This window comes from Scomber japonicus, chromosome 3 (genome assembly GCF_027409825.1).
Source record: "Scomber japonicus isolate fScoJap1 chromosome 3, fScoJap1.pri, whole genome shotgun sequence".
Taxonomy (NCBI): Eukaryota; Metazoa; Chordata; class Actinopteri; order Scombriformes; family Scombridae; genus Scomber; species Scomber japonicus.
This window is the reverse complement of record NC_070580.1, coordinates 11,898,186-11,919,077: the sequence shown is the minus strand read 5'-3', so window position 1 is coordinate 11,919,077 and position 20,892 is coordinate 11,898,186. Positions and strand designations below refer to the sequence as shown.

General features: G+C 44.0%; 2 protein-coding genes across 4 annotated transcripts; one reads left to right on the top strand and one right to left on the bottom strand.

Moving 5' to 3' along the window:
• Nucleotides 1-222: 222 nt before the first annotated feature.
• Nucleotides 223-4,206, bottom strand: fam83d (family with sequence similarity 83 member D). The gene is made up of 4 exons (XM_053315769.1): nucleotides 3,642-4,206; nucleotides 1,977-2,144; nucleotides 1,669-1,793; nucleotides 223-1,576 (listed from the first exon to the last, which is right to left on the bottom strand). Exons 1-4 carry the CDS (start codon nucleotides 4,128-4,130, stop codon nucleotides 667-669), a joined length of 1,692 nt encoding a protein of 563 aa, XP_053171744.1. The 5' UTR covers nucleotides 4,131-4,206; the 3' UTR covers nucleotides 223-666.
• zhx3a (zinc fingers and homeoboxes 3a) lies at nucleotides 2,091-20,055 on the top strand. 3 transcript variants are annotated; one of them, XM_053315768.1, is made up of 3 exons: nucleotides 2,091-2,165; nucleotides 15,611-18,524; nucleotides 19,110-20,055. In XM_053315768.1, the coding sequence occupies exons 2-3, from the start codon at nucleotides 15,808-15,810 to the stop codon at nucleotides 19,141-19,143; spliced, it is 2,751 nt and encodes a 916-aa protein (XP_053171743.1). In that variant the 5' UTR covers nucleotides 2,091-2,165; nucleotides 15,611-15,807; the 3' UTR covers nucleotides 19,144-20,055. The 3 variants fall into 3 exon arrangements, with proteins under 3 accessions (XP_053171743.1, XP_053171742.1, XP_053171741.1); XM_053315767.1 differs by lacking the exon at nucleotides 2,091-2,165 and adding an exon at nucleotides 7,138-7,416; XM_053315766.1 differs by lacking the exon at nucleotides 2,091-2,165 and adding an exon at nucleotides 7,138-7,443.
• The last annotated feature ends 837 nt before the right edge of the window (nucleotides 20,056-20,892 follow it).

Sequence of the window (20,892 nt, the reverse complement as noted above, 5' to 3'; positions counted from 1 at the left end):
AGCGCACAAAGCGCAGGTGCTCATTCTCATAGTGTAGTCACTTTGGCATGTTTCACTTCCTGGAACTTCTGTGCGAACATTTCTTAAGCTATTCTTCACAAGAATTTGATTGCAATTGAGCTAAAAGTGAACACAAAGGCAGAAGGACAAAAAAATAAACACTTGTGTAGCAAAATATGACTTTATTTAATACCAAGGCACTGTGAGAGCTCTTTAGAATGATGTTTAGATGTAGTTACAGCAGTCAGTTTTTTGATTTAAATAACCAAAGCAGCCATTCCTGAAACACATGCACACTTTGATGGATTTTCACTCACACTACAGTAGATATTATCCAGTCTTAACCGCCCTCAGTAAATGATATTCATTCAACTTGACATAGTAAAAAGATGATTGCACAGTGTTTGATTTCTACAAGATGATAATGTCACTTAAAAAATTATGCGTTGCCATTACACCAAAAATTGCTTCAACATGGACAGAACACAGCAACTAAAAAAGAACAAAAGCGGGCATTTGTAGAAAAGAATACAAATAGAATAAAGCTGAAATTCAACTGCGTAAGCTAAAAAGCATTTATTTGAAACAGAAGACCCACAAGAAACTTTGAAACAGCTTCTCCCTTAAAACCTTTTGTCATTGAAATCCCTGAAGCCAGAAACAAAACTAGTATGCACATCTGGCTCTTGGCCATGTGCCCATGCCTGTGCCCACATTTTCTACAAGCATGCTGGGGTTCGGTCCCTGCCCGCAGTCTTGGTGCATTTTCTGCCTGTTGTAAATGCTGGACCACTGAGTCATGTTGGTGATGTCCGTGAGCTCTCGCCTTTGGGACAGTGAGGTCACCATGTCCTCCAGCTTGTGGCGGATGTTTGAGTAGTAGTGTTGGCGCTCTTTGGTCAGCTTGTTGAAGCAGTCCTTCAGGGCGCCGTCCGGAGCTGCCGAGGAGGGACAGATCTGTTTGGGATGAGCAGAGGAGGGAGAGGTGACCTGGTTCTGGTTCTGGTTCTGGTTCTGGGTGGTGGTGGTAGTGGTGGTGGTGGTGATGATGGATGTGATGTGATTGGGTTGCTGTGTGCACTGGTGGTCAGTTTGGGAGTCCCTGTCTGCCATTGACCAACTGGTCTGAGTAGAGACGTGGTTGCGCACTGTGCTGGGGGTTATGACCTCTTTTTCTGCTACCTTGTCTGCAGGGAAGCGCAGAGCAGCGTTACCAGCCAGGATCTCCTCCTGTACGCGCTGCTGCTCCACCCAGTCCTCACCTATGGTTGACGAGTTGGACCCCACTGTGGCTTTAAGAGCATCCTCTGCGGTTGAGGGTTCACACGGCGGCTGCACCTCTAAGATTTGGGGCTTACGGCTGGGTGTGCTGGCCAGGTGAGGGGAGGAGGTGATTAGGTTTTTGATGAGGAGGTGGTCGTAGATGCCACTGTTACGAACACTTGGAGGCCTCTGAGTGTTAATAGGTAGAGACTGGGCATAGAGGATGCGGAACTCCTCGTCAAACTTCTCCGTTATCTGACCCGAAAGCTCGATCAGGTTGCTGCTGTTCAGTTTGCCATCGCTCCAGTTGAACCTGCACATAGGAACAAGGATTTAACAGCATGCCATACAAAAAGCACATTATGTCCTATTTGACTTGAGGTTAAATGTTTAGAGGGATCTTACCTGTAGGAACCTGTAGCCACTTTGGTTCCATCAATCAACATGAACCTCTCATGAACCTCCCCGGTAATCCGCGCTCCTGATCTCATGAAATACGTCGTGCCAGTTATGGTTCTCACTCTCATTTGCTTTAAGGATTAAAAAAGGGGAAAACAATGGGGGGGAGGGGGGAGGGGGGCAAAGAAGTGAGAGGTAAGTGCAGACCCACCCAGTCACATCAAATCTTAGAAGACATATTTTAATTTGATGCTGTCTGATGCTGGTGTTGTGCACACAGAGCCACACCCAGCTTTACTGAACCAACCACATACCCGAAGGTCATCCAAGCGAACGTTGACATTTTTGCACATCTTGAGGAACGCGGGGGCACCTGATTGGTCCAGCAGGATGTAGACCGGGACTTTGCGCTTGGAGCATGCCTCCTGAAGATCCTTAAAGATATCCAGGTCTGTCAGGGAGTCTGTAACTACGGCAATCACCTGCAGTGGAAAATTACAGAGGTAATATAATAGAATTCCTTTTAGGGCTGCAGCTGTGCTCGCCCAGATGTAGCTCATGATTGTGTTTTCATTATTATCAAATGCAAGGCCTTATTCAAACAGAGCTGCGAATCTCTCACAGACACACCGCCTGTAATGCGTGTGCTGATGAGCTTTCTATTGACTGTGGTCTGTTACCATGGTAATCTGCAGTAACGCTTGGTCAGCAAACAAATTACTTTTATACAGGAGACAAGTAGGTGCACTGTAGGGTGGGCCTCCATTTTCCCCAGCTTTGTTTTGCACCGAGATCTCTGTTTTTATGTGAGGAGGAATGGAATTTCACATGCTGTTGTAAAGGTTGTGTGTGTGTGTGGAGGATTAGACACGGATGTTTACATATCTCCGATTTATTGCTTCAAACTGGTGTTATCCACATGCAGCTTTGTCCACAGTTCCCCACCTTATTTGGATGATACTGCGTGGACGCTTGTTTCTTAAGAAAATGTGCAAAAATAGAGTGAAACCAGACTGACCAGCATGGTTTGTCGTTACAGTCAGTCGCACAATAAAGGCTGTGTGCAGTGAACGGTTTTACATTACAAAAAGACAGACCATCTCATGGTTAAAACTTGAGAATTTTTTTTTTTTTTTAGGTTTCAACCGGTTGCCAGCACACTAATATACCACCACCTTTTAGCTCTAAGCTAAAGAGTGTTTAAAACTAGAGCTCACTAATGAAAAAGGTCTTGCAAACTTTCATGGAGGGGAGCATAGCAAGTCGAGGCACATCTGGTACGCAGGCCCTACACAGGCCTGAGGTGCAGCTGAAGCCGCAGACTCCTTTCACGCTGGAATGTTTCTTTTTAAAACCAGAGGCTGGACTGACAGCTCGCATCAGGAAGATCGGCATGAATATTCATGATCTGCTGTTCTTTGTTTCATCCTTTTGGTCATTTTGTTTTTTATTTTTTAAATCAGGATCTCAAAAACCTTCTAAGGTTTCTAAAATAAAGACTGATCAAAGAAATTCCATGGGGACAATGTGGCATGTATCTAAGAAGATTCAAGTTTTCCCTCCAACATTTTTAAATAATGGACAAGCACAGGCACGCACACACGCACGCACGCGCACACACATACACACACACACACACACACACACACACACACACACACACACACACACACACTGTACCTTATTTTGTGCTTGAGGCCCATATGATAAAACATCCGAGTTTGAAAAAGAGCCAAAATGAATAATCCTGTTCTAGGATAATACACAGCACAATGCTGTCATTGTTTAAAGCCCAGAAAATACCATATGAACTATATCACACTATATAATAATGAGACATTAGAGAATAAGTAGATATTTACTGTATGTCATTAACACAATGAGGTCAACATTTGTCAGAGGCGTTGTCTCATTATAAAGAATAATTAGGAGTAAATATTAGGTGAACCATAAAGTGTTTCCCATATTTTCTTGCATACCTCTCTGGCACTTTTAATCATGCGCCTCGCAGCCTCCTTGCAGCTGTAGATGCACGCCCCGTAGCTGGGCTGGAAGTACGCCACGGCCCGTGTGACTCCCCGGTATGAGCCAGCGGTGAATGCGGGCCAGCCCATCTCCAGCATCGGCGGCTCCAAGTCCGACACCTCGGGGAAATAGGTGACGGAGGAGCAGTCCTGCGACTGCTCTAGAGCCGTCTCATCTCCCAGTACTGACGCGCACCGCTGCGGGGCAACGGCGGCGCTCCTGATCCGCTCAACTTCGTCCTCCGACAGAAAGTTGGGGATCTTCTCTTTCCTGAGGAAGTCCTGAAAACTGTCGACCCCTCCAGACAGCAGCTCCTCCAAAGCCAACCGGTGTGTCTCGTTGTACACCTCCTGTAGGTTCAGGTCGTCTCTCTCGGTGGGTTTGGAGCCAAACCTCAGAGGTGAGTCTTCTAGACATTGAGATAAAGCCATCTCTAACAGCATTCACTGCCCCACAGGTGGCAGGTAACGTATTGACCTACAGGAAGGCAAATTCGTATTTTGTACTTTCCCTCCGTTCCTGTCGGTCGTGGATCGGTATTGGCTGCCGGACAGTAGTCAAACCAGATTGGCGTCTCCGGGCTCGTCGAATCGGACTGTCAGTCTAATGTAAAGCCAGTCTCATTGGTTCGTTTGTAGGCAAACAAGCCTCCCGTCCGTCCCTCGGCTGTGCCCTGATCCGGTTACACTGCAGAGAGCAGCTGGGAGCAGCTGAGATTAGAGAGCTCTCACTCTGCTGTTTTTTCCGGACATCACAGTCGTCGTGATTTCCCGGTAGCTTCGAACTTGAACTTGAGTGTGTTACTAAAAACAAACTCAACATTTGCTTCATAGACTGCTGATTTCTGTCATGCTTTAATTTTCACTGTAGAAGAAGATAAACATATATTAAGTGTTTTCCCCCATCTTGCTCACCATCTTTCACCAAACTCTTGAAAAGCTTGAAACAATTTGAAGGACACTCTTCTTTTCACATTCTCATGTGAATCCAAACTGATGACTCACAGTGTTTAAATTCATGAAGCTGGTAGCTCATCACTGATCTTGTTTGTTTATAGCCTTGCATTAACACTGCTGTTCAGATTTTTATTGTAAACTGCTTCCAGCCATGGACTAAACATGCTCTCAGGCCTAGAAAGCACAATGCATATCAGTGTACAAACGTACCCCAAAAACATTTAAAAGTCTATCAATTTTATACACAAGTTTTTAATGACTGCCACGAGAGAGAGACTACTGGGGATATTCATCATTATGACCTAGTTACAAGAATAATATACATCAAAATCATACACCAAAACATCTCAAACAAGAATGACGTTAACAATCAAACAGCTGTCCTATCCTGGTAACCATAGCAACACATTGATGATGCCTACTGCTAACAAAGGATCAAACTACAAGTTACACTCATCACAGACAGGCAAAATTTGAATAGTGGATTATGATTTGAACACAGTTTAATGTGATGAGTTTCCCTGAACAGGCCTATAAATAATAAGGAACACCTAATCAGCATCAGGTTACCTTGTGCAGAATAATTTATTGACTAGCTGGGCATGTCTGGGGAAGGCTGTTAAGACATTAATTCAGAAAGTGGGTAAAATAATAAAGTTAATAATAATTATAATCATCATCATCATCATCATTTAAATGTGTATACACACACACACACACACACACACACACACATACACACACATAATATAATACAAAAAATGCAGATCAAAATGCTTAAAAGCTTACATGCCTATAAGACTTGAAGTTACCCCTGTGGTGACTAGTTACTCCATAACCCTGAGTTTTCATCTCAAATAAAATGAGTTTGGTTTGTCACTGAGCTTTCCATTTAGAAGAAAATAAAAACCAAAACATGTTGTATGTATTGTTCTGAGACCTTTACATTTGTGCTACATATTCATAAAGGCTTGTGCATGGACCTGCATAAAGAAGTGCCCACAGAACCAGAGGAACATAACAACAGCTCACTGCTCCCACCACACCCTTAAACAGATAACACAGAGTGCAAACACTTTATTCCTGTACTTACAAAATCCAAACAAAAACAAATTTGTTGCAGTGTGAATGCGCGTGTCTTGCCCTTTATTTGAGCAGCATGCTATGTATTGCTGGAACAATAAAATGGAAATTAGGTCAGATTTGAAGCAAATGTCTTTTAACCCCTCTACTCTATCAGGTCATGCACAAACTACACGTATCACGTCTGCAGACCGGAACCAGGGTCTGGGGTTTTGTTTTACTATTGAGTGATTCATCTTCCTGATAGATAATCTTTGTTTTAACTGACTGTACTGTACACAGCCACAGCTACAGGCAACGTATGAACTCAGTCAGGACAAAGTGGGAGGGAAGAGCCAATCCATGTTTCCTAAATGCCGGATGTCTCCATAGCGTGAAGCCCTATATGTTTTTAAATCACAACATCTCTGACATTTAACCTGTTATTATGTTGCATGTTGTCGGCCTCATGTGATAGCCCGCCTTCCCATTACACATTTCCACTACTGCACACATCTGTCTGACTAAATCTGTCTATTACTTTAATATTCTTAGAGCCTGAGACGAGATAATAACGACTTTATACCTATTTTTGTGGGCTACTTTAAATGTATATGTTGATATTAAATTATATGTATTGCCAACGCCGCTTTTCACTTATCTGTTTTCTATAGGACGCTCATTCAACATGTCTGCTCTGGTTTGGGGCCTCTGCGCTCTCAGTGCGCTTTTACGCACAGATGGCCAACAAGGTCATGAGGGTCACAGTCGTATAAAAATGACTATACGCAACAAGACATAACTCACATTGTTTATATTTTGAAAGGAAACATTTATTTTTTTTCTTAAACTATAAAACTATACATGAACAACAAAACTAGATGTGCTGTGCTTCTGCGTAAATTGGTCTGCCATTATTACGCGTGTGCGTTAAAGTCTATTTAAAAACTGGTGCGCTAATAGGCCTGTGCTTTAAATGACAATTCCCACAAGGATTAATATTCATAGTAGCCCATCAAGAGGTTTTTTTTTCTAAAGACGGCAGCCATCTATTGAAAAAAAAAACATGTGACCTAATTAAGAGGACCTTTTGGGTGACGAAGCTCGCTGAAACTGCAGATCACTGAACTCCTGTTAAATCCCAAATTTACACAATACAATCCATCTGTTCAGCCTGCTTCGCGGCGCCATTGTAGCTATGTATAACCCAATCTGTTAGAGCACTACCCCTATAACGACATACCCAAATGTGCACTGGGCTCAGTATACGTACCCCCCACCCCCTCCACACACTCACACACACACTCACACACACACATACACACACTCACACACACATCCCCATCTCATCCCCGCCCCTCTCCAAAATTTTAGATGAAAGGGCTTTTGGATTTTGGATGACGCTCCGAATCACGTGTTCATAGGAAATACACTCGCTATAATTTTTTTGGAGCTGCCTCGTCCTGCACCGCCGACCATAGTTGTTTTGCCGTCTCCATACAGTGTGGCTGAGGGGTGGAAAGGTAATGTAATGTAATGTACCTTGCCGTGGTCACTGACGGGTTCACGCCAGTTCACCGGGTTCACTTGAGGAGAGCTCCCACCCCCTGCTCGCCTCCTCTTCTTCTCAAAGCGCAACGATCGGAGCTAATCCAATATTATTCATTTATATATTAATGTCGGATTCCATTTTTCCCCACCGACTGTTGAGGTAAGGACACATCTACTCTTCCGAAACGTGAATACCTCTCATTATTGGCGAGGTGTGATCTCCAAAGTTGTTTACTGGAATTATGTCTCGCTATTGAATATTGAATTTTCATCTGGTGCTGTAGTCAAAGCAGTTTATATGAAGTCGCCAATGTATAAAATGGCGACAGTAGGTGGAGGAGGGGGGTGGAGGATTTTTTTGGGAATATTCATAAGGTTATATAGGGTGCCAGATCGTCTTGTAGGCTCCGAGGCAGTGTGTTGCCCCACAGCCTTGTGAATGGAGTGAAACGGGTTAACTCGTCAGTTTGTTACAGTTACAACAACGGATCCTCCGTCTGGCTGAATTTGCGCTCCTTCTCGCGCTATACAATGTGGCGTATCTGCTTATTTTATTGCACAACGCGCTGTTATTTCCCCACTGTGCTGCGAGTGTGAGTGCTTTTAGTTGTGAAAGACTTCTCAACACAGTGCTATAGCAAGCTTATCGACTGATATAAGAAGCCCGTAGAGTCCATAGATGTTCAAACTGCACGTCAAGAATCAATTTTCAGCTATTGATCTCACACTCTCTTCAAATTTCTCCCTCTTGCCAGAGCAGAAAGGTAGGCCTGTATCTCTATGCACAGGATTCGTTTTCTTTCATTTCCTCCTCTTCCTCCTACCAACATGTGCTGCTGCCCTACTCTCACACACGCACGCACGCAAACACAAACACACACACACACACACTGAGACATATACAGTACAGTAAGTAGAGCTACTCATTTCCAGAGCCAGTGCATATTATGCAAACTGTGGATTATCAGTGAGGCATTCTGTTGAAAATATCAGTTCCTGTCTGCTCACATTTTCAATCTGTACATAAATATTGACCCAGCTTTGAATGCCATGTGTCTCCCTCTGCCTTAGGGGAGGGACCTCTGTGCTGACTAATGTTGCCTCTGTGGATCATGTTTGGGTCCACCGCTGCTGTCCATAGCAAGAAAGAAACCCCAAATTAATCACAGCAGCCAGACCAGCTAGACAAGCATGATTCATTGGCAATTTTTGGAATGTTCTTTAATTATTTAACCATGTAAGCTTGTTACATATAATGTAGGTCATGGAAATGACTGCGCAACACTTTCTGCCATTGAGGTTTTCCTGTGAGAGTGGGTGTTTGGACAGTCCAGTCTCCAGTGGACGTTTCTGCACTTCGATAGTTAATTTGCAGGCGTGTGTGATGACCGGCAAAACAAAGGTAAATGAGCTCTCGCTGCGAGAGCTCCGGCGGACCGGGTTCAGCTTGGCCCAGTGAGTTCAGTGTGTGTGGAGGTTTTCACTCCAGCAGGACGCTTACACTGGGGGAATGTCAATTCCCTTTGTGGATCCCTGGGAACGGTCTTCCATCTCCCTTCTCGGAACTGCTTTAATGAGGCCAGGCATATTGCCTTTCATCCCTCACTCCCTGCAATTAGGCACAGCTCACAGTTTTCGTTATGGCCACAACGGAGTGTTTGTACACACAGACACAATGTAGTGGGCCAAGAGTGCCCACTCCCCCGTGGCAAAGCAGCGTCTGCACATGCCACCCCTCATATACCTGGTATACTGTACTCTTCAGGATCAACTTCTCTGAATTCTAAGAGTTCTTACTGTAGATATTATGTTTGTGTGTGCCTCCCACTGCTTAAAATGAATCCCCTGCCAGAGAATACCGAGGAAGGTCATATGGTCATGATTTGCAGATTTAGCTGACATGGAGTGTATAACATTCCTTGAGTTCAGAGAAGAAAATCATCTATCTAATGCCAACCAGATCTATTTTCCAGCCGTTTTTATACAAACAAGCATTCATGATAGCGGCATACCTCACGATCCTCTCAGAAAAGTCTCTGAAACACAATCCAAAGTCCTAGTTTTCCCCCCAAAAAGGATGGCTTCCTATACAGGTTCACTTTTATTTGGGTCTTTCAGTCTTTTTGGTATAGCTTTTGTCATCGGACCAATGCCGTATCGAAGCCCAGAGTGCTCAAAAGCCCCACTAAAACAGCATGTTTGCACAGTTCCAACCAAAAGAAACGCCTGTGCACTGACGGGGAGGAGGGGGGGAGGACCTCAGGGCTATTGGGGAAAGAGCCCCTGCCACTTTCTCTGTCCCATGTAAGAAAGGTTTGGTCAGCAGGAGCTGGTATTTGCCAGGCTTTGGCAGTTAGAGGAGGCTGTGATGTCAGCCATTTTAGGATGGACAGTACAATGTGCAGTACGCCGCCATCTTTCTTCCTTTTCTTCTTAAGTTGCCAAATGAATGCCTGTAGTCTTGGCTACAGAACTGAAAAAGTTATTCATCGAAAGTGATGTAAAAGGATGCATGACTCAGAATTTTTTTCTCTGCGTTCCATGGTTTATTTGTCTGTCATTCATCTGGGCCACAGATAGAAGGGTTTGGAGAACAATGTACGGTTTCAACAGTGAGCGCTCACCCTAACACAAAACAGGACCATGAAGCAAAGATGCGCAGACAGGCAGAGTGCGGTAGGTGTGTTACTGTGGCGCCTCAGTCCGCAGGCCTCTGCACGAATTTAGCAAGACAATAACAGTGACAGGAGGTCATTTCTCCAGCGTGCACTGCGGTGACATTTCTCTAATTAGCGCCCGTCATAAACATAAGAACAGTGGAGCAGGGATTCTTGTGTTGCTGCTACATGATTGGGGAAGAAAAAAAAGCAAAGTCGTTGCTATGGACCTCACCCAAAGTTATCTGAAAGAGACTTGAACCATGAATGGACTTTTCAAAGATGGCTGGCAGGGGCATGTGGATTAAGTTTGTCCTGCACCGGATGCAGTCCAAGGAATTCGGCGTGTATGCGTGTGTGTGTCTTGAGGTTGGTGGGTGTGGGCGAGTGACTCCGCTGTGTGTGTGGCGTGGTGGGCAAGGGGAAGAGAGGGGTTGCCATGGCGATGTTAACACATGAGTGGCACCACCGACCGGTCTCCCAGTGGACGAGGCTGCAGTCATGGAGGTAAGGGGGGTTTTGTGTGTGTGTGAGGAGGAGGAGGAGAAGAAGAAGGAGGAGGACGAGATGGCTGACAACACCTGCGTCTCAGACATTCAGACACTAATACGCACACAAACACACCCATGTAGAAACAAAAAAAAAAGAGAGAAAAGAAGATCACGCAGCGGAGACGGAGACTACACTCTGAAGCCACGGCGTGTCTTCAGCTGGACAGACTGGACAGACTGTGAAGACACTGTGCACTCGTGTGCTGTATTAGCACTGTGCTAATGACCCTGATGACTCTGAATTGTTTTTCAGCACACGTAACAGTAAAGCCCAACACTTATTCATGCTGGCAGGCGTACAGTGACACACACACACACACACACAAAAATGTCCCCAAACTGTGCAACCTGTCCACTCTTACTGTAAAAAAAAAAAAAAAAAAAACCCACACAAGTCCAGACTGGCAGCATGATGGACACAGGAGACACCCAGACACGCAGGAAACAGAACAATCGCAATTCGACAGTCAGCCGTCTAAAGGCTCCCAGCGCTGGATCACGTTTCCCTTATAAATGAGGCGCCATTGTTCCCAATCTCTTCTCTGTGCAAGACAGTAATTGCTCTCTGTCTCTGGCTTATATTTAGGTGTCCAGCTGATCCACTCACATGACATTAATCTATTTAATGGACATTTGGCAGAAAATGTTCCAGCTAAACAGATTTCTTGATCATTCAAATGTATCTGTCAGGATTTCCCCTCTCTGCCCCAACTCCCAGCGGACGCCCGGTCAATTTTTTGGCAGATTTCTTTTTTTTCTTTTTGAAGCGGGCTCACAAGACAGGCGCGGATCACTGTCAAAGCAAATTACACGCACAACAAATATTGTCATAAGTGAGAAGGGTTTTTTTTATTATTCTTTTTTTCTTTTTTTTTAGCTCTTCAGCGACTGTCGCATCAAGAGACTCCTTGCCAGCTATTCAGTTCAAAGAGAAAGATTTCAGAGCGGTGCAGGTGCTAAATGTTGCGGAGGTGAGGAGGGAGTGTGTAGACGTGTGCCTACGAGGTGTCAGCGGGGAGGAATATTGAAACAGCACAGCCTGTCATCATCATCAGTCATCCTCTCACTTCACTCCCAAATGTCTGAGTTTTGTCTCCCTTTGTCCTTCCTCCTCCTCCTTTTTCCTCCTCCTCCTCCTAAGCCTTCACGTTCTCATTCATGTGACAAGCTGCACAGTAAAAACACCCATCCCTGTTTGTTAATGTCAACTGTAGGTGACCCAACAATCTGAGAGTATCTGAATCAGTGGGACTGTTTTGAATTAAATTTTAATGTCTAGCAACCACTTTGCAGCTTCGCCTCCCTTTCCGCTGGTAGCAGCTCGTTGGAGATTGGGCATGTTTTTCGTGTTGTAATATTGTAATTACTGCAGCAGTTTATGAGGTGATGAAAGGGGAATACATGCTGCTTTTTTTCAATTGGTTTCGCTGAGATGGGAGCAGCACACTCAGCCATTTAAAAGTATAGAGCATATAATTAAATATTAATGAGATGTAAATATAATATTGTCATGGAAATGACAGTGTAAGAGCACATAAGGGAGGCCCTCCTGTAAATCTTAAAGCTGCTATTAAATCAGGCGGAACGTATAAACCCCATCAGAATTTAAACCTAGCCTAATCCAATTTGTTTTGAAACGCTTGTTTTTGAGAAGTTGAATGGTTCAATCGCGGTTTTAGTTCAGCGAACAAGGCCCCATGCTTACACTGAGCGTGGGTGTTCAGAAAAGCGCGCCTGAGAGCTCTGCCACTTTCCTTCACTTCAGATACGACTCCCCTGGTCTGCAGAGATGAAAAGAGTTTCCTCCTCCCTCCCTCCTGTACCACGGAGCCGGTGCCAGCGTGAGGACATACGACACACTGGGGACAGTGATCGTCTGAGCGTTGTCTACCTCGCCGCTGAAACACAAGGCCTGGCTTTTCAGAGGGAACCATTCAATGGCTCCCTGTCTGGGAAGCCCTTGTCTTGTGTCTGATCGCACGTCTCGCTCGCCAGATAAAGCAGCCCATTCTTTTGATAGGTGACCTGATTCTTTATGTAACCTTTCTCAACTTTTGGCTTGTCTTGGGTTTTCTCATGCAGGAAGTGGAGTGTTTCTATCGGGGAGGGGAAGCTTCTGTACTAGGCCATCTCGTCACAGACCGCCGTCCCCTCTGGGGGTTGCTACGCCGGTCACAGCCCACCACCATAACCAAATTACCTTCTCCATCACTTTATTTTCCATCCAAATTTTTTTTTCTTTTTTTTTCTGAAACACACTGGCGTACAGTGCCTCTGTCTGACAAACAGAATCAATCACTTCAGCGGAGCTAAACTGAGCCAACACTGATTTTTTTTTGTGCAAAGTTTGTATAGAATCATAGCATCTCTCACACAGATGTTTCGGATGTGCATGACTACATCCCTCCGCTGCTTGAAAGCTCACTTCTAAATCCCTCGTTCAGTGGAACAAACGGAACGAACGGTGTGTCCTCACCAGGGGTTAATCGAGTGTGCCGTCAGAGGATATCATGACCTCTCTGGCGGCAAAACATACAGCACATGCTCGCGTCTGGATGCAGTGAACCGGGATTACTGCATAAGATGCTGGTGACCTAGTTTTTTTGTTGTTTGTTTTGTTTTGTTTTGTTTCAGTTTTTTTTTTCTGTCAGGAAGCAGTAGCCGTCAGTAGAAATGAAAAAAAACAAAAAAAATAGGTAGTTACAAGGAGGACGTCACAGTCTGTCTGGGATCAGTGTGTACTGTTGGGCAGTCATTTGAGGTTTTTAATTCTGGAACAGGTTCATCTTTTATTTACCATCCAGCCGGCAATGGTGAACATGCACGTGGATGCAGTGAAATGAAAAAGTCTGTGAAAGAGCTTTTCAGTGTGCACCAAAGCAGTGTGGCAATGCAAAAAAAAAAAAAAAAAAAAAAAAAAGTGTTGAAAGTATGTGAAATTGTTTTCTTTGTAACTAAGAAAATGCCGTACGAGGCTGGACTTTAACAGAAACGTTTTGGGTGGCATGGTGAGTGAATTTGTTCTTTTTACAGGATGATAAGCTTGCAGGAGAAGGTAAAGGCTGACTGATATGGATAGACGATGATAGAATGAGACAAGTTTTTCAGCAGCATGTCACACATCAACGCTTTTCCAGTCTTAGGGAGAAAGATATGTGTAGAGGCTCTGTGTATGTGTGTGTGTGTGTGTGTGTGTCACAAGTTCATGCAGAGGGCAGAGGGTGCAGAATCACTTCTCCACTTTGATATCTGATTGAACTTATTATTCACGTGTTTTTCACTTTATGGTGTTAAAATGAGAAAAAAATGTCTGTGTCTCTAATAAAACACTGACTGACTGAAGCGTCCTACAAACTTTAATATTTGTGGCCTTTGTGAGAGAACAGATGCACATTTTTTCACTTTGTAATGCAGAGAATAAAAGGGGAGGAATGTTGAGGAGTGCAGAGGCAATCTGTATCCATCCTTTTGGCTAGAGTGTTATAGGAAGGGGATGCCTGCGGATGTGGTTTGCTAATGGATTTGTGCACTCAGCGATCTGTGTATTGTGTTTGTATGCATGCATGTGATGCCATGCTGTTGTTGAACAAATGTAGGATGAGATGGTTTGGAGTCGGCAGCTTATAAATGGCTTCAGATGTGTTTGTAGTAACCTTTTCAGACAGCCACACACACACACACACACACACACACAGTCACACTAGTCAAATGATTTCTCGTCTAATGCCGTGAAGGTACAGTGTAACATCAGATGTAAAACATAAGGCTCACATCCAAGTGTGGCAGTAAAATTCTCACTCTCAACAGCAGAGTAATGTAACCTTCATGTATTTGCTTTACAATATCAAATAAAATAAAAAACAATTACAGCAAATTTTTGAATGTTAAATATATAAAATGGACACCCAACCAAAATAAAAAACAAATTTAACTATTCCAGGAAGTGGTTATTGAATATTTTTTGCAGACCAACACAAACCTGTATACATAATTTTGCATATTTTTTCGTCATTGCAGACAATGTGAAACAGCTGGTAAGATTAGATACTTGTGCCACTATCACGGAGTAATGAAGTATATCCAACTCAATAGGTGTAAAATCCCCGAGGTAGTCTGTGGACAATATTTATTTACTGATATTAACTCTTGGCTTGAGGGACGCAGGTGGCATCTGGCAACAAAGACCCCGGGTCTCATTGGAAACCCGGCGAGTCACATTTACATGGTATCTACCGTAGCTTTAGTCTCAATGCAGACCTACAGTTTAATTATGTGTTTTAATGTGATGAAGCTGCACTGAAAATAATTCTGTGGACATGTGCCATCAATAATTAGCAGAGCCAAACCTATGGCAGCAGTCACAGGAAACAACAAATATCTGAGATTAGACTGTCATTTCTGGCTATGTTGATTTTCATGCTTTCTTTTTTCAAATTTATAAAAAGTGACAGCTAGACAGAAGTCTGAAAATCCAAGTAAATAACCAGAACGTTGACAGGCTGCACTGATTGAGGGTGTGTATGAGTGTGTGTGAGTGTGAGAGAGCGAGAGAGTGTGTGTGAATTACTGTTATTATTGAAAGCTGTTATTTCTTTGTAATATTCCCTCAATATATTTCAAGGAAAATATTTTTCGGTATTTTGGCAATCAGCTGAATGTGATTTAAAAACATAAATAATATTTGTTAATGAACTGATGCCACCTTTTCTTTTTCTTAATTTGATATAACCGTCAACTTTGATTATAAGCGTGAAGCTTGTTTTGAGGAGAAAAGCCTTACACTCTTACTTTAGTGCTTTGCTGTAATTGCTGATAAATACCACCTACACTTATCACACTGTATTTCCACCTACACTAATTACCCTGTGCAGGGCTATTATCTTTCTCACTTACCGTAATATGCTATGTATAAATAATTCATATATTTTTGCAAGCATAACCTATAAATCTACTATTCGCATATGAAATGTCTGACGATTGCATAGTGTTCAGGTTGGATGAATAATTTCTTTCTTTTCTCATATTATGCCGTCTTTCCATCTGTTTTAATATATCATACTGTGTTTCATTTTGTCTGTAATTATTAAATTGAATATGTGCTGAAAAAGTCACATCTCTTTCTTTTTTTGTGCTCTTTTCCTCACAGGTTCCCTGGGAGCTGTTAACATTGTCCATGTGACAAGAGTCCTACAGTGGCAGAAGGCATGAAGCAACACTGTGATATCATAGTGGCTGGTCCATGACACTAAACTGCATTCAACCCTCTCCACTATCCACCCGCCCTCTGTTCTCATCATACCGGACAACCAATCACTCACTCTCCCATCTACACAAAGCTGCACAATGGCCAGCAAGAGGAAATCCACGGTACCCTGCATGATACCATCCAAATCCAAACATGTGCGTGAGGAAATCATACTGGGCTCACTACCAGAACTCCTACCAACAATCCCAGAAGATAGCATACTCAGCATCTCTGGAGAAGATTCTGGCCATTTCTCTCACAGCTCCTCCAAATCCGAATGTGGCAGTGAGATGCAAAAAGGAGGTACATACAGCTGTCCAACATGTCGTTTTGAGTCCAGAGATCTAAACTACTTTTTGGATCACATGCACAACTGCCACTTAGACTTCAGGGCCCAGCCCACTTTCTACTGCCTGAACTGTGGGGTGTCAGTCGTCCGCTTTGAGGCTTTGGCTCTGCATAATGCTAATGCCCACCCAAAGATCATGGAGGGCCTAGTCACTGCCTCCCTAACTGTCAACAAGAGGGATGGAGTCACAACTGTGGAGCAAAGCCTCTTCACGGACAGCAGAGAAGACTACAGAGAATCTGGGATCTCCCTCACCAAAACACCAATAGCAAAGATAATGAAAGCCAAGGGTGAACACAAAAAGATTGTGGTTTCTCACACCGTGGAGGTACGGAAGAAAGACACTGGAAAGGATGTAGACCCCAGCATGCTGAAAAATGTGCCTGAACTCCAAAACGGGGCTCTTAGTGTTTCTGCCGCCCCAGCTATGCCGAGGACCACTGTCACTCATGTGATTGCGACGACAGTGGCCAACCAAGTCTTTCACCAGCACACTCCCTCCCTTTACTCTCCCGCCTCCTCCGATTCCAATAAAGACCTTCCAAAGGTGATGATCCCTCTTAGCAGTATCCCCACCTACGATGCAGCCATGGACACCAGCAGCTTTCTCAAGACATCCTTTGGCAAGTTTCCCTACCCGACCAAAGCAGAACTCTGCTACCTAACGGTGGTCTCAGAGTTCCCAGAAGAGCAGATCAAACTGTGGTTTACTGCCCAAAGGCTCAAGCAGGGCATAAGCTGGTCTCCTGAAGAAATCGAAGAGGCCAGGAGAAAGATGTTCAACACTGTGTTCCAAGGTGGAGCACCTCAAAAGCAACCTGCTACACAACGGCACGTCAATCACATTGTTACCCACCACACTGTCGCAGCCCATCCAGGCTCAAAAGGACCAAACTTTCAAATGGCCAAAGTTCCCTATGGCAGTATGAAAACCAGGCCCAGTGGAGTCATAGCCACACAGGCCAGCATGTCAACCAACCCTCATGTCACAAGGGTCTCGTATTCTACTCCAATTGTCCCCCAAAAATTTCAACCCATAGTCAGAACAACACAGGTACTGACCAAGAATACTCAGCCCACTGTGGAGCCAGACAAGAGCAATGGCCATGGCCTGGACATGGCTGGAAGCAGCGTTTGTGTCAGTAGCACCAGCAGCAGTCGAAGCAGCAGTAGCAGCAGTAGTTGCAGTAGTAGCAGCAGCATCACCAGCTATTCCAGCAGTAATAATGGTGGTGAGACTGTCACCAGGAAATCGGTGAACAATAGCAGCCCGACCAACCGCATCAACAGCATTGCCACTTGCTCTACCAACATTAGCAATAATGATGAGCACTGTGTTGCTGACACCAATGGAAAACCGTCAAACGTCAAAAACAACAGTTTATCAATTGGATTGGAAGGTTCAAACATTACCAAGAGTCAAGTGATCATCAATAACACCAGCAAATCCAACGTCACCTGTAACAATCATAACAGCGGCCTCATCAGTCCACAAGAGCAGGCCCACACTGCAAAGGCCGACAACGAACTCAACAACTACATTCACAAGACCAACAACAGCAGTATTAGCAGCGAATACCCTAGTACTACTTGTAATGACAGTGTCCCCAACCTGAACCATGCCAGCAAATCCCCAACTGAAAGCACCAGCACCACTGTCATTACAAACAGCAGCTCATCTATTTTAGATGAGGGTAAATGCAACAAGGACTTTCCCGTAAAAGGCATGTCTATCTTACAGCAACTCATTAAGGAGGAGGACCCCTTTGCAGGGGACAGAAGCTGCCCCGAGCTGAAAATTGACCCCATCAAGATCAACTTCAAAAGGCTGAAGATGAATGAAGCGGAGACTACATCTGAGATTCTACATCAGGAACACAAGTCTGAGATAACTGAGGTGTCTGCTTCTCAGACATCCTTCTCACCCCCCTGGGGCAACAAGAACCCCCAGCAGCTGCACATCCTCCGACAGGTCTTCTCCAGCACCCGCTGGCCAAGCAGTCAGCAGTACGAGGAGTTAAGTGTCCAGACAGGCCTTCCCAAGTCAGAGGTTGTACGCTGGTTCAGCGACAGCCGGTACAGCCACAAGAACGGGCAGCTGAAGTGGCTGGAGACCTATCAGCGACCGCCCGCAGAATCAGAGGAAATGAGGGTTCACAGAGACGCCGAAACAGAGTCAGTGAAGGAACCTCCAGCAGCCAAAAAGAAACTTGTTGAGCAAGACATGAACAAGCACCTTGAAGGAGAAGTAGGACTGAACTCAGGGCAGCGGGTTGTATGGCAGGATTCATACTCACCCCTGCTAAGTCTGATGGGGTCCGAGGGGAGCAGCGAACGAGGCAGAGCTGAGGAGTCAGCACAGCCAGGAGTCTTGCAGGATCCCTGGTCAGAGAGAGGAGAGGACCACCAGCAGCCAGTGGCCACTCAGTCACTCATTGAACAACAGACTGATGCCAGTCAGGCCAGGTACTTTAGTCATATTGCTCGATTTACAAAGTGTGACAAAAGCTCTTGAAGTAAAATACAAAGGTACACGTCTCATTCCCAGTACCTTGTGATATTTTGCTAGATTTTTGCTATTTTACAATCAAGAAAACAAAAACAATGTAAGCCAGGTGGAGTGATGAAAGCATGACAGCTTGCTGTTTGTAGTCGATGCTGCGTGATGTACAGTAAAAAGGAGGCAGCAGAAGTGTGTACAGGTACTCATGCTGAGTATCTGATTCAGGCAATCAAAGGTCTATGTTTAAGAAGCTATTTTTAGATAAGTAGGAGTCTGGCCCGTTGAATTATAGATTGAGAGTGCATGCTAATATATTTGAATAAATCATGACAATTGTCTTTGGTGAGATGGATTTCCAAGAGGCAAGTAAACCCATGCACAGGCATCTTTTTACAATGGTCCCTCCCTAAACATGCCTTACCTGCAATGCAACAAGACCTTTCAGTCAAGTCTTCTCAATTTGCACATGTTGTGTTTGCGTGTGTGTGTGTTTGCCTGCGTGTGTGCGCGCGCGTTTGTGTGTGTGCGTGCGCATGTGTCGATGTTAGGGATCGCCTGAGGATGGAGCTGCTGGAGGTGTGACGAAGCGGGCCCAATCTTGCCAGAGGAACATGATGTTTAAAGGCTGGATTGCTCCCTGGCCGTGGTCTAAAAAGAGCGTTCATAATGACAGCAGATGTGATTGTAGCTGGACCGTTGGACTCTGACTGTAACTGTGAATACCCCCCATCCCTCCTCCTCCGCCTCCTCCTCTTCCATCTGCCATCACTTCCTGCCATCGTCAAAAGAAAGAACTTCTCACCTTTGAGTCCTGTGATGTTTAAGCCTTTCATGCTTCTTTGTGGTTGTGTGGGGAGGGTGCACAATGAGGTCAGTACGAGGGATCAAAGAAAAGAATGAGAAAAGACGCACACTGACTGGAAAACTGACTTGAATGAGCGAAGATAGGATAGGATAGGGCCGAGAGATATTGTTTTTGGGTCAGAGGGAGAAATATATATATATGATTGAAAACTGCACTATAAAAGAGGGTTTGTACTGACTGGACAGACAAAAAGATGTGTCAAGGAAATGTTATTGTTGGCTTTGTGATATTTTTTACTTTTTTAGCAACCAGTACTTCAGCACTGCCTTGAATTTTACTTTTTCCGTTATTTGGTTTTTCAATTCTATTTACTCTTCTGTAGTCACTGTAAGTCCAGATGCAATCAAACATGTTTTATTTAGATCAGTATAAATGTTGGTGATCACTTTGCAGTTCAGCTACACGCAAGAGACTATATACAATGCACTAATGAAGACAGCAATGCTAAAAATCACACTGCCCCACAGTAAAGGTATTGACAGCTCTGTCAAGATCAATACACTACACTGCCCTGCAAACTGAACAGAGAGAAGCCTGTCACGCTAACGTTGCCTTACTCAGCTCTGTCCATGTGTTTATATGACCTGTCTGTCCATCACCTTGCTTTCCAGCTACTGTGCTGTCCTAAAGATTTAAAAAAAGAAAAAAAAAAAAAAAAAAGAAGAAGAAAAGAAAACATGCCAGTGCATCGATGGTCACTGTTGGTCTATATCTGTGAAAAAAAACTTGTGCTGCTTTCTGTACACTTGGAGATGTTTAACTTTAAGCTGTAATTGTATCAAATATTGTTACTGGCAAAATGTTGTTTAAAGCAAAATTATCAATTTGATCCCTAGACACTGACAGAGTGAGATATTGTGCTAGCTAGAGAGCCAAATGAGGAGATCTTTGCTCTCCTCTGAATTTTCTTGTGTTTATATAAACATACAGTCACTACATGAATCCTATTAAGCTGCATCTTTGTCAAGCTGCTAATAGCTAAGAACGGTGCTATACCATCCAAAGTGAAATTGGAGGTTGATCTCCTACCAGCAGTGTATGCACTTGTGTCGAATGTTACAAATTTATTTTGGTTCGAGATAAATGGAATCTGGACTTACGGTGTTATGATCACTTTAAAAATAAAAAACAAAAAAAATAAATAAAAAAAACTTTTATGAAATAGTCTGATCATAAAGCACTGTTGTATCATCCTTTCTACACTTCTGAATCTTTACAGAATAAACTGAATACTCACCAAGCACAGGAGTCTTATGATTTGTTCAGCAGCTACAGATTATACACCTTGCACCAGGAGTGAAAATGAATTATTCCATAGATATCACTTATATTATTCAGTGAGATGAGTGTGGAAGTGATTTGAGGTGAATGCACTGGGTTTGGAGAAAATGTATATAGCGTCATCTGCTGGTGAGCAGCTGATAATACAGTTAGTGCTGATCTATGGAGGAACATTTTTTAGTCTG

Excerpts from the sequence above, each read along its gene's own strand:
- fam83d (XM_053315769.1), bottom strand. The coding sequence starts at position 4,130 with ATGCTGTTAGAGATGGCTTTATCTCAATGTCTAGAAGACTCACCTCTG. Across the intron at positions 1,794-1,976 it reads TTCGCTTGGATGACCTTCGG|CAAATGAGAGTGAGAACCAT; the intron begins GTATGTGGTTGG and ends TAATCCTTAAAG. Across the intron at positions 1,577-1,668 it reads GTGGCTACAGGTTCCTACAG|GTTCAACTGGAGCGATGGCA; the intron begins GTAAGATCCCTC and ends TCCTATGTGCAG.
- zhx3a (XM_053315768.1), top strand. The coding sequence starts at position 15,808 with ATGGCCAGCAAGAGGAAATCCACGGTACCCTGCATGATACCATCCAAA. Across the intron at positions 18,525-19,109 it reads ACTGATGCCAGTCAGGCCAG|GGATCGCCTGAGGATGGAGC; the intron begins GTACTTTAGTCA and ends TGTCGATGTTAG.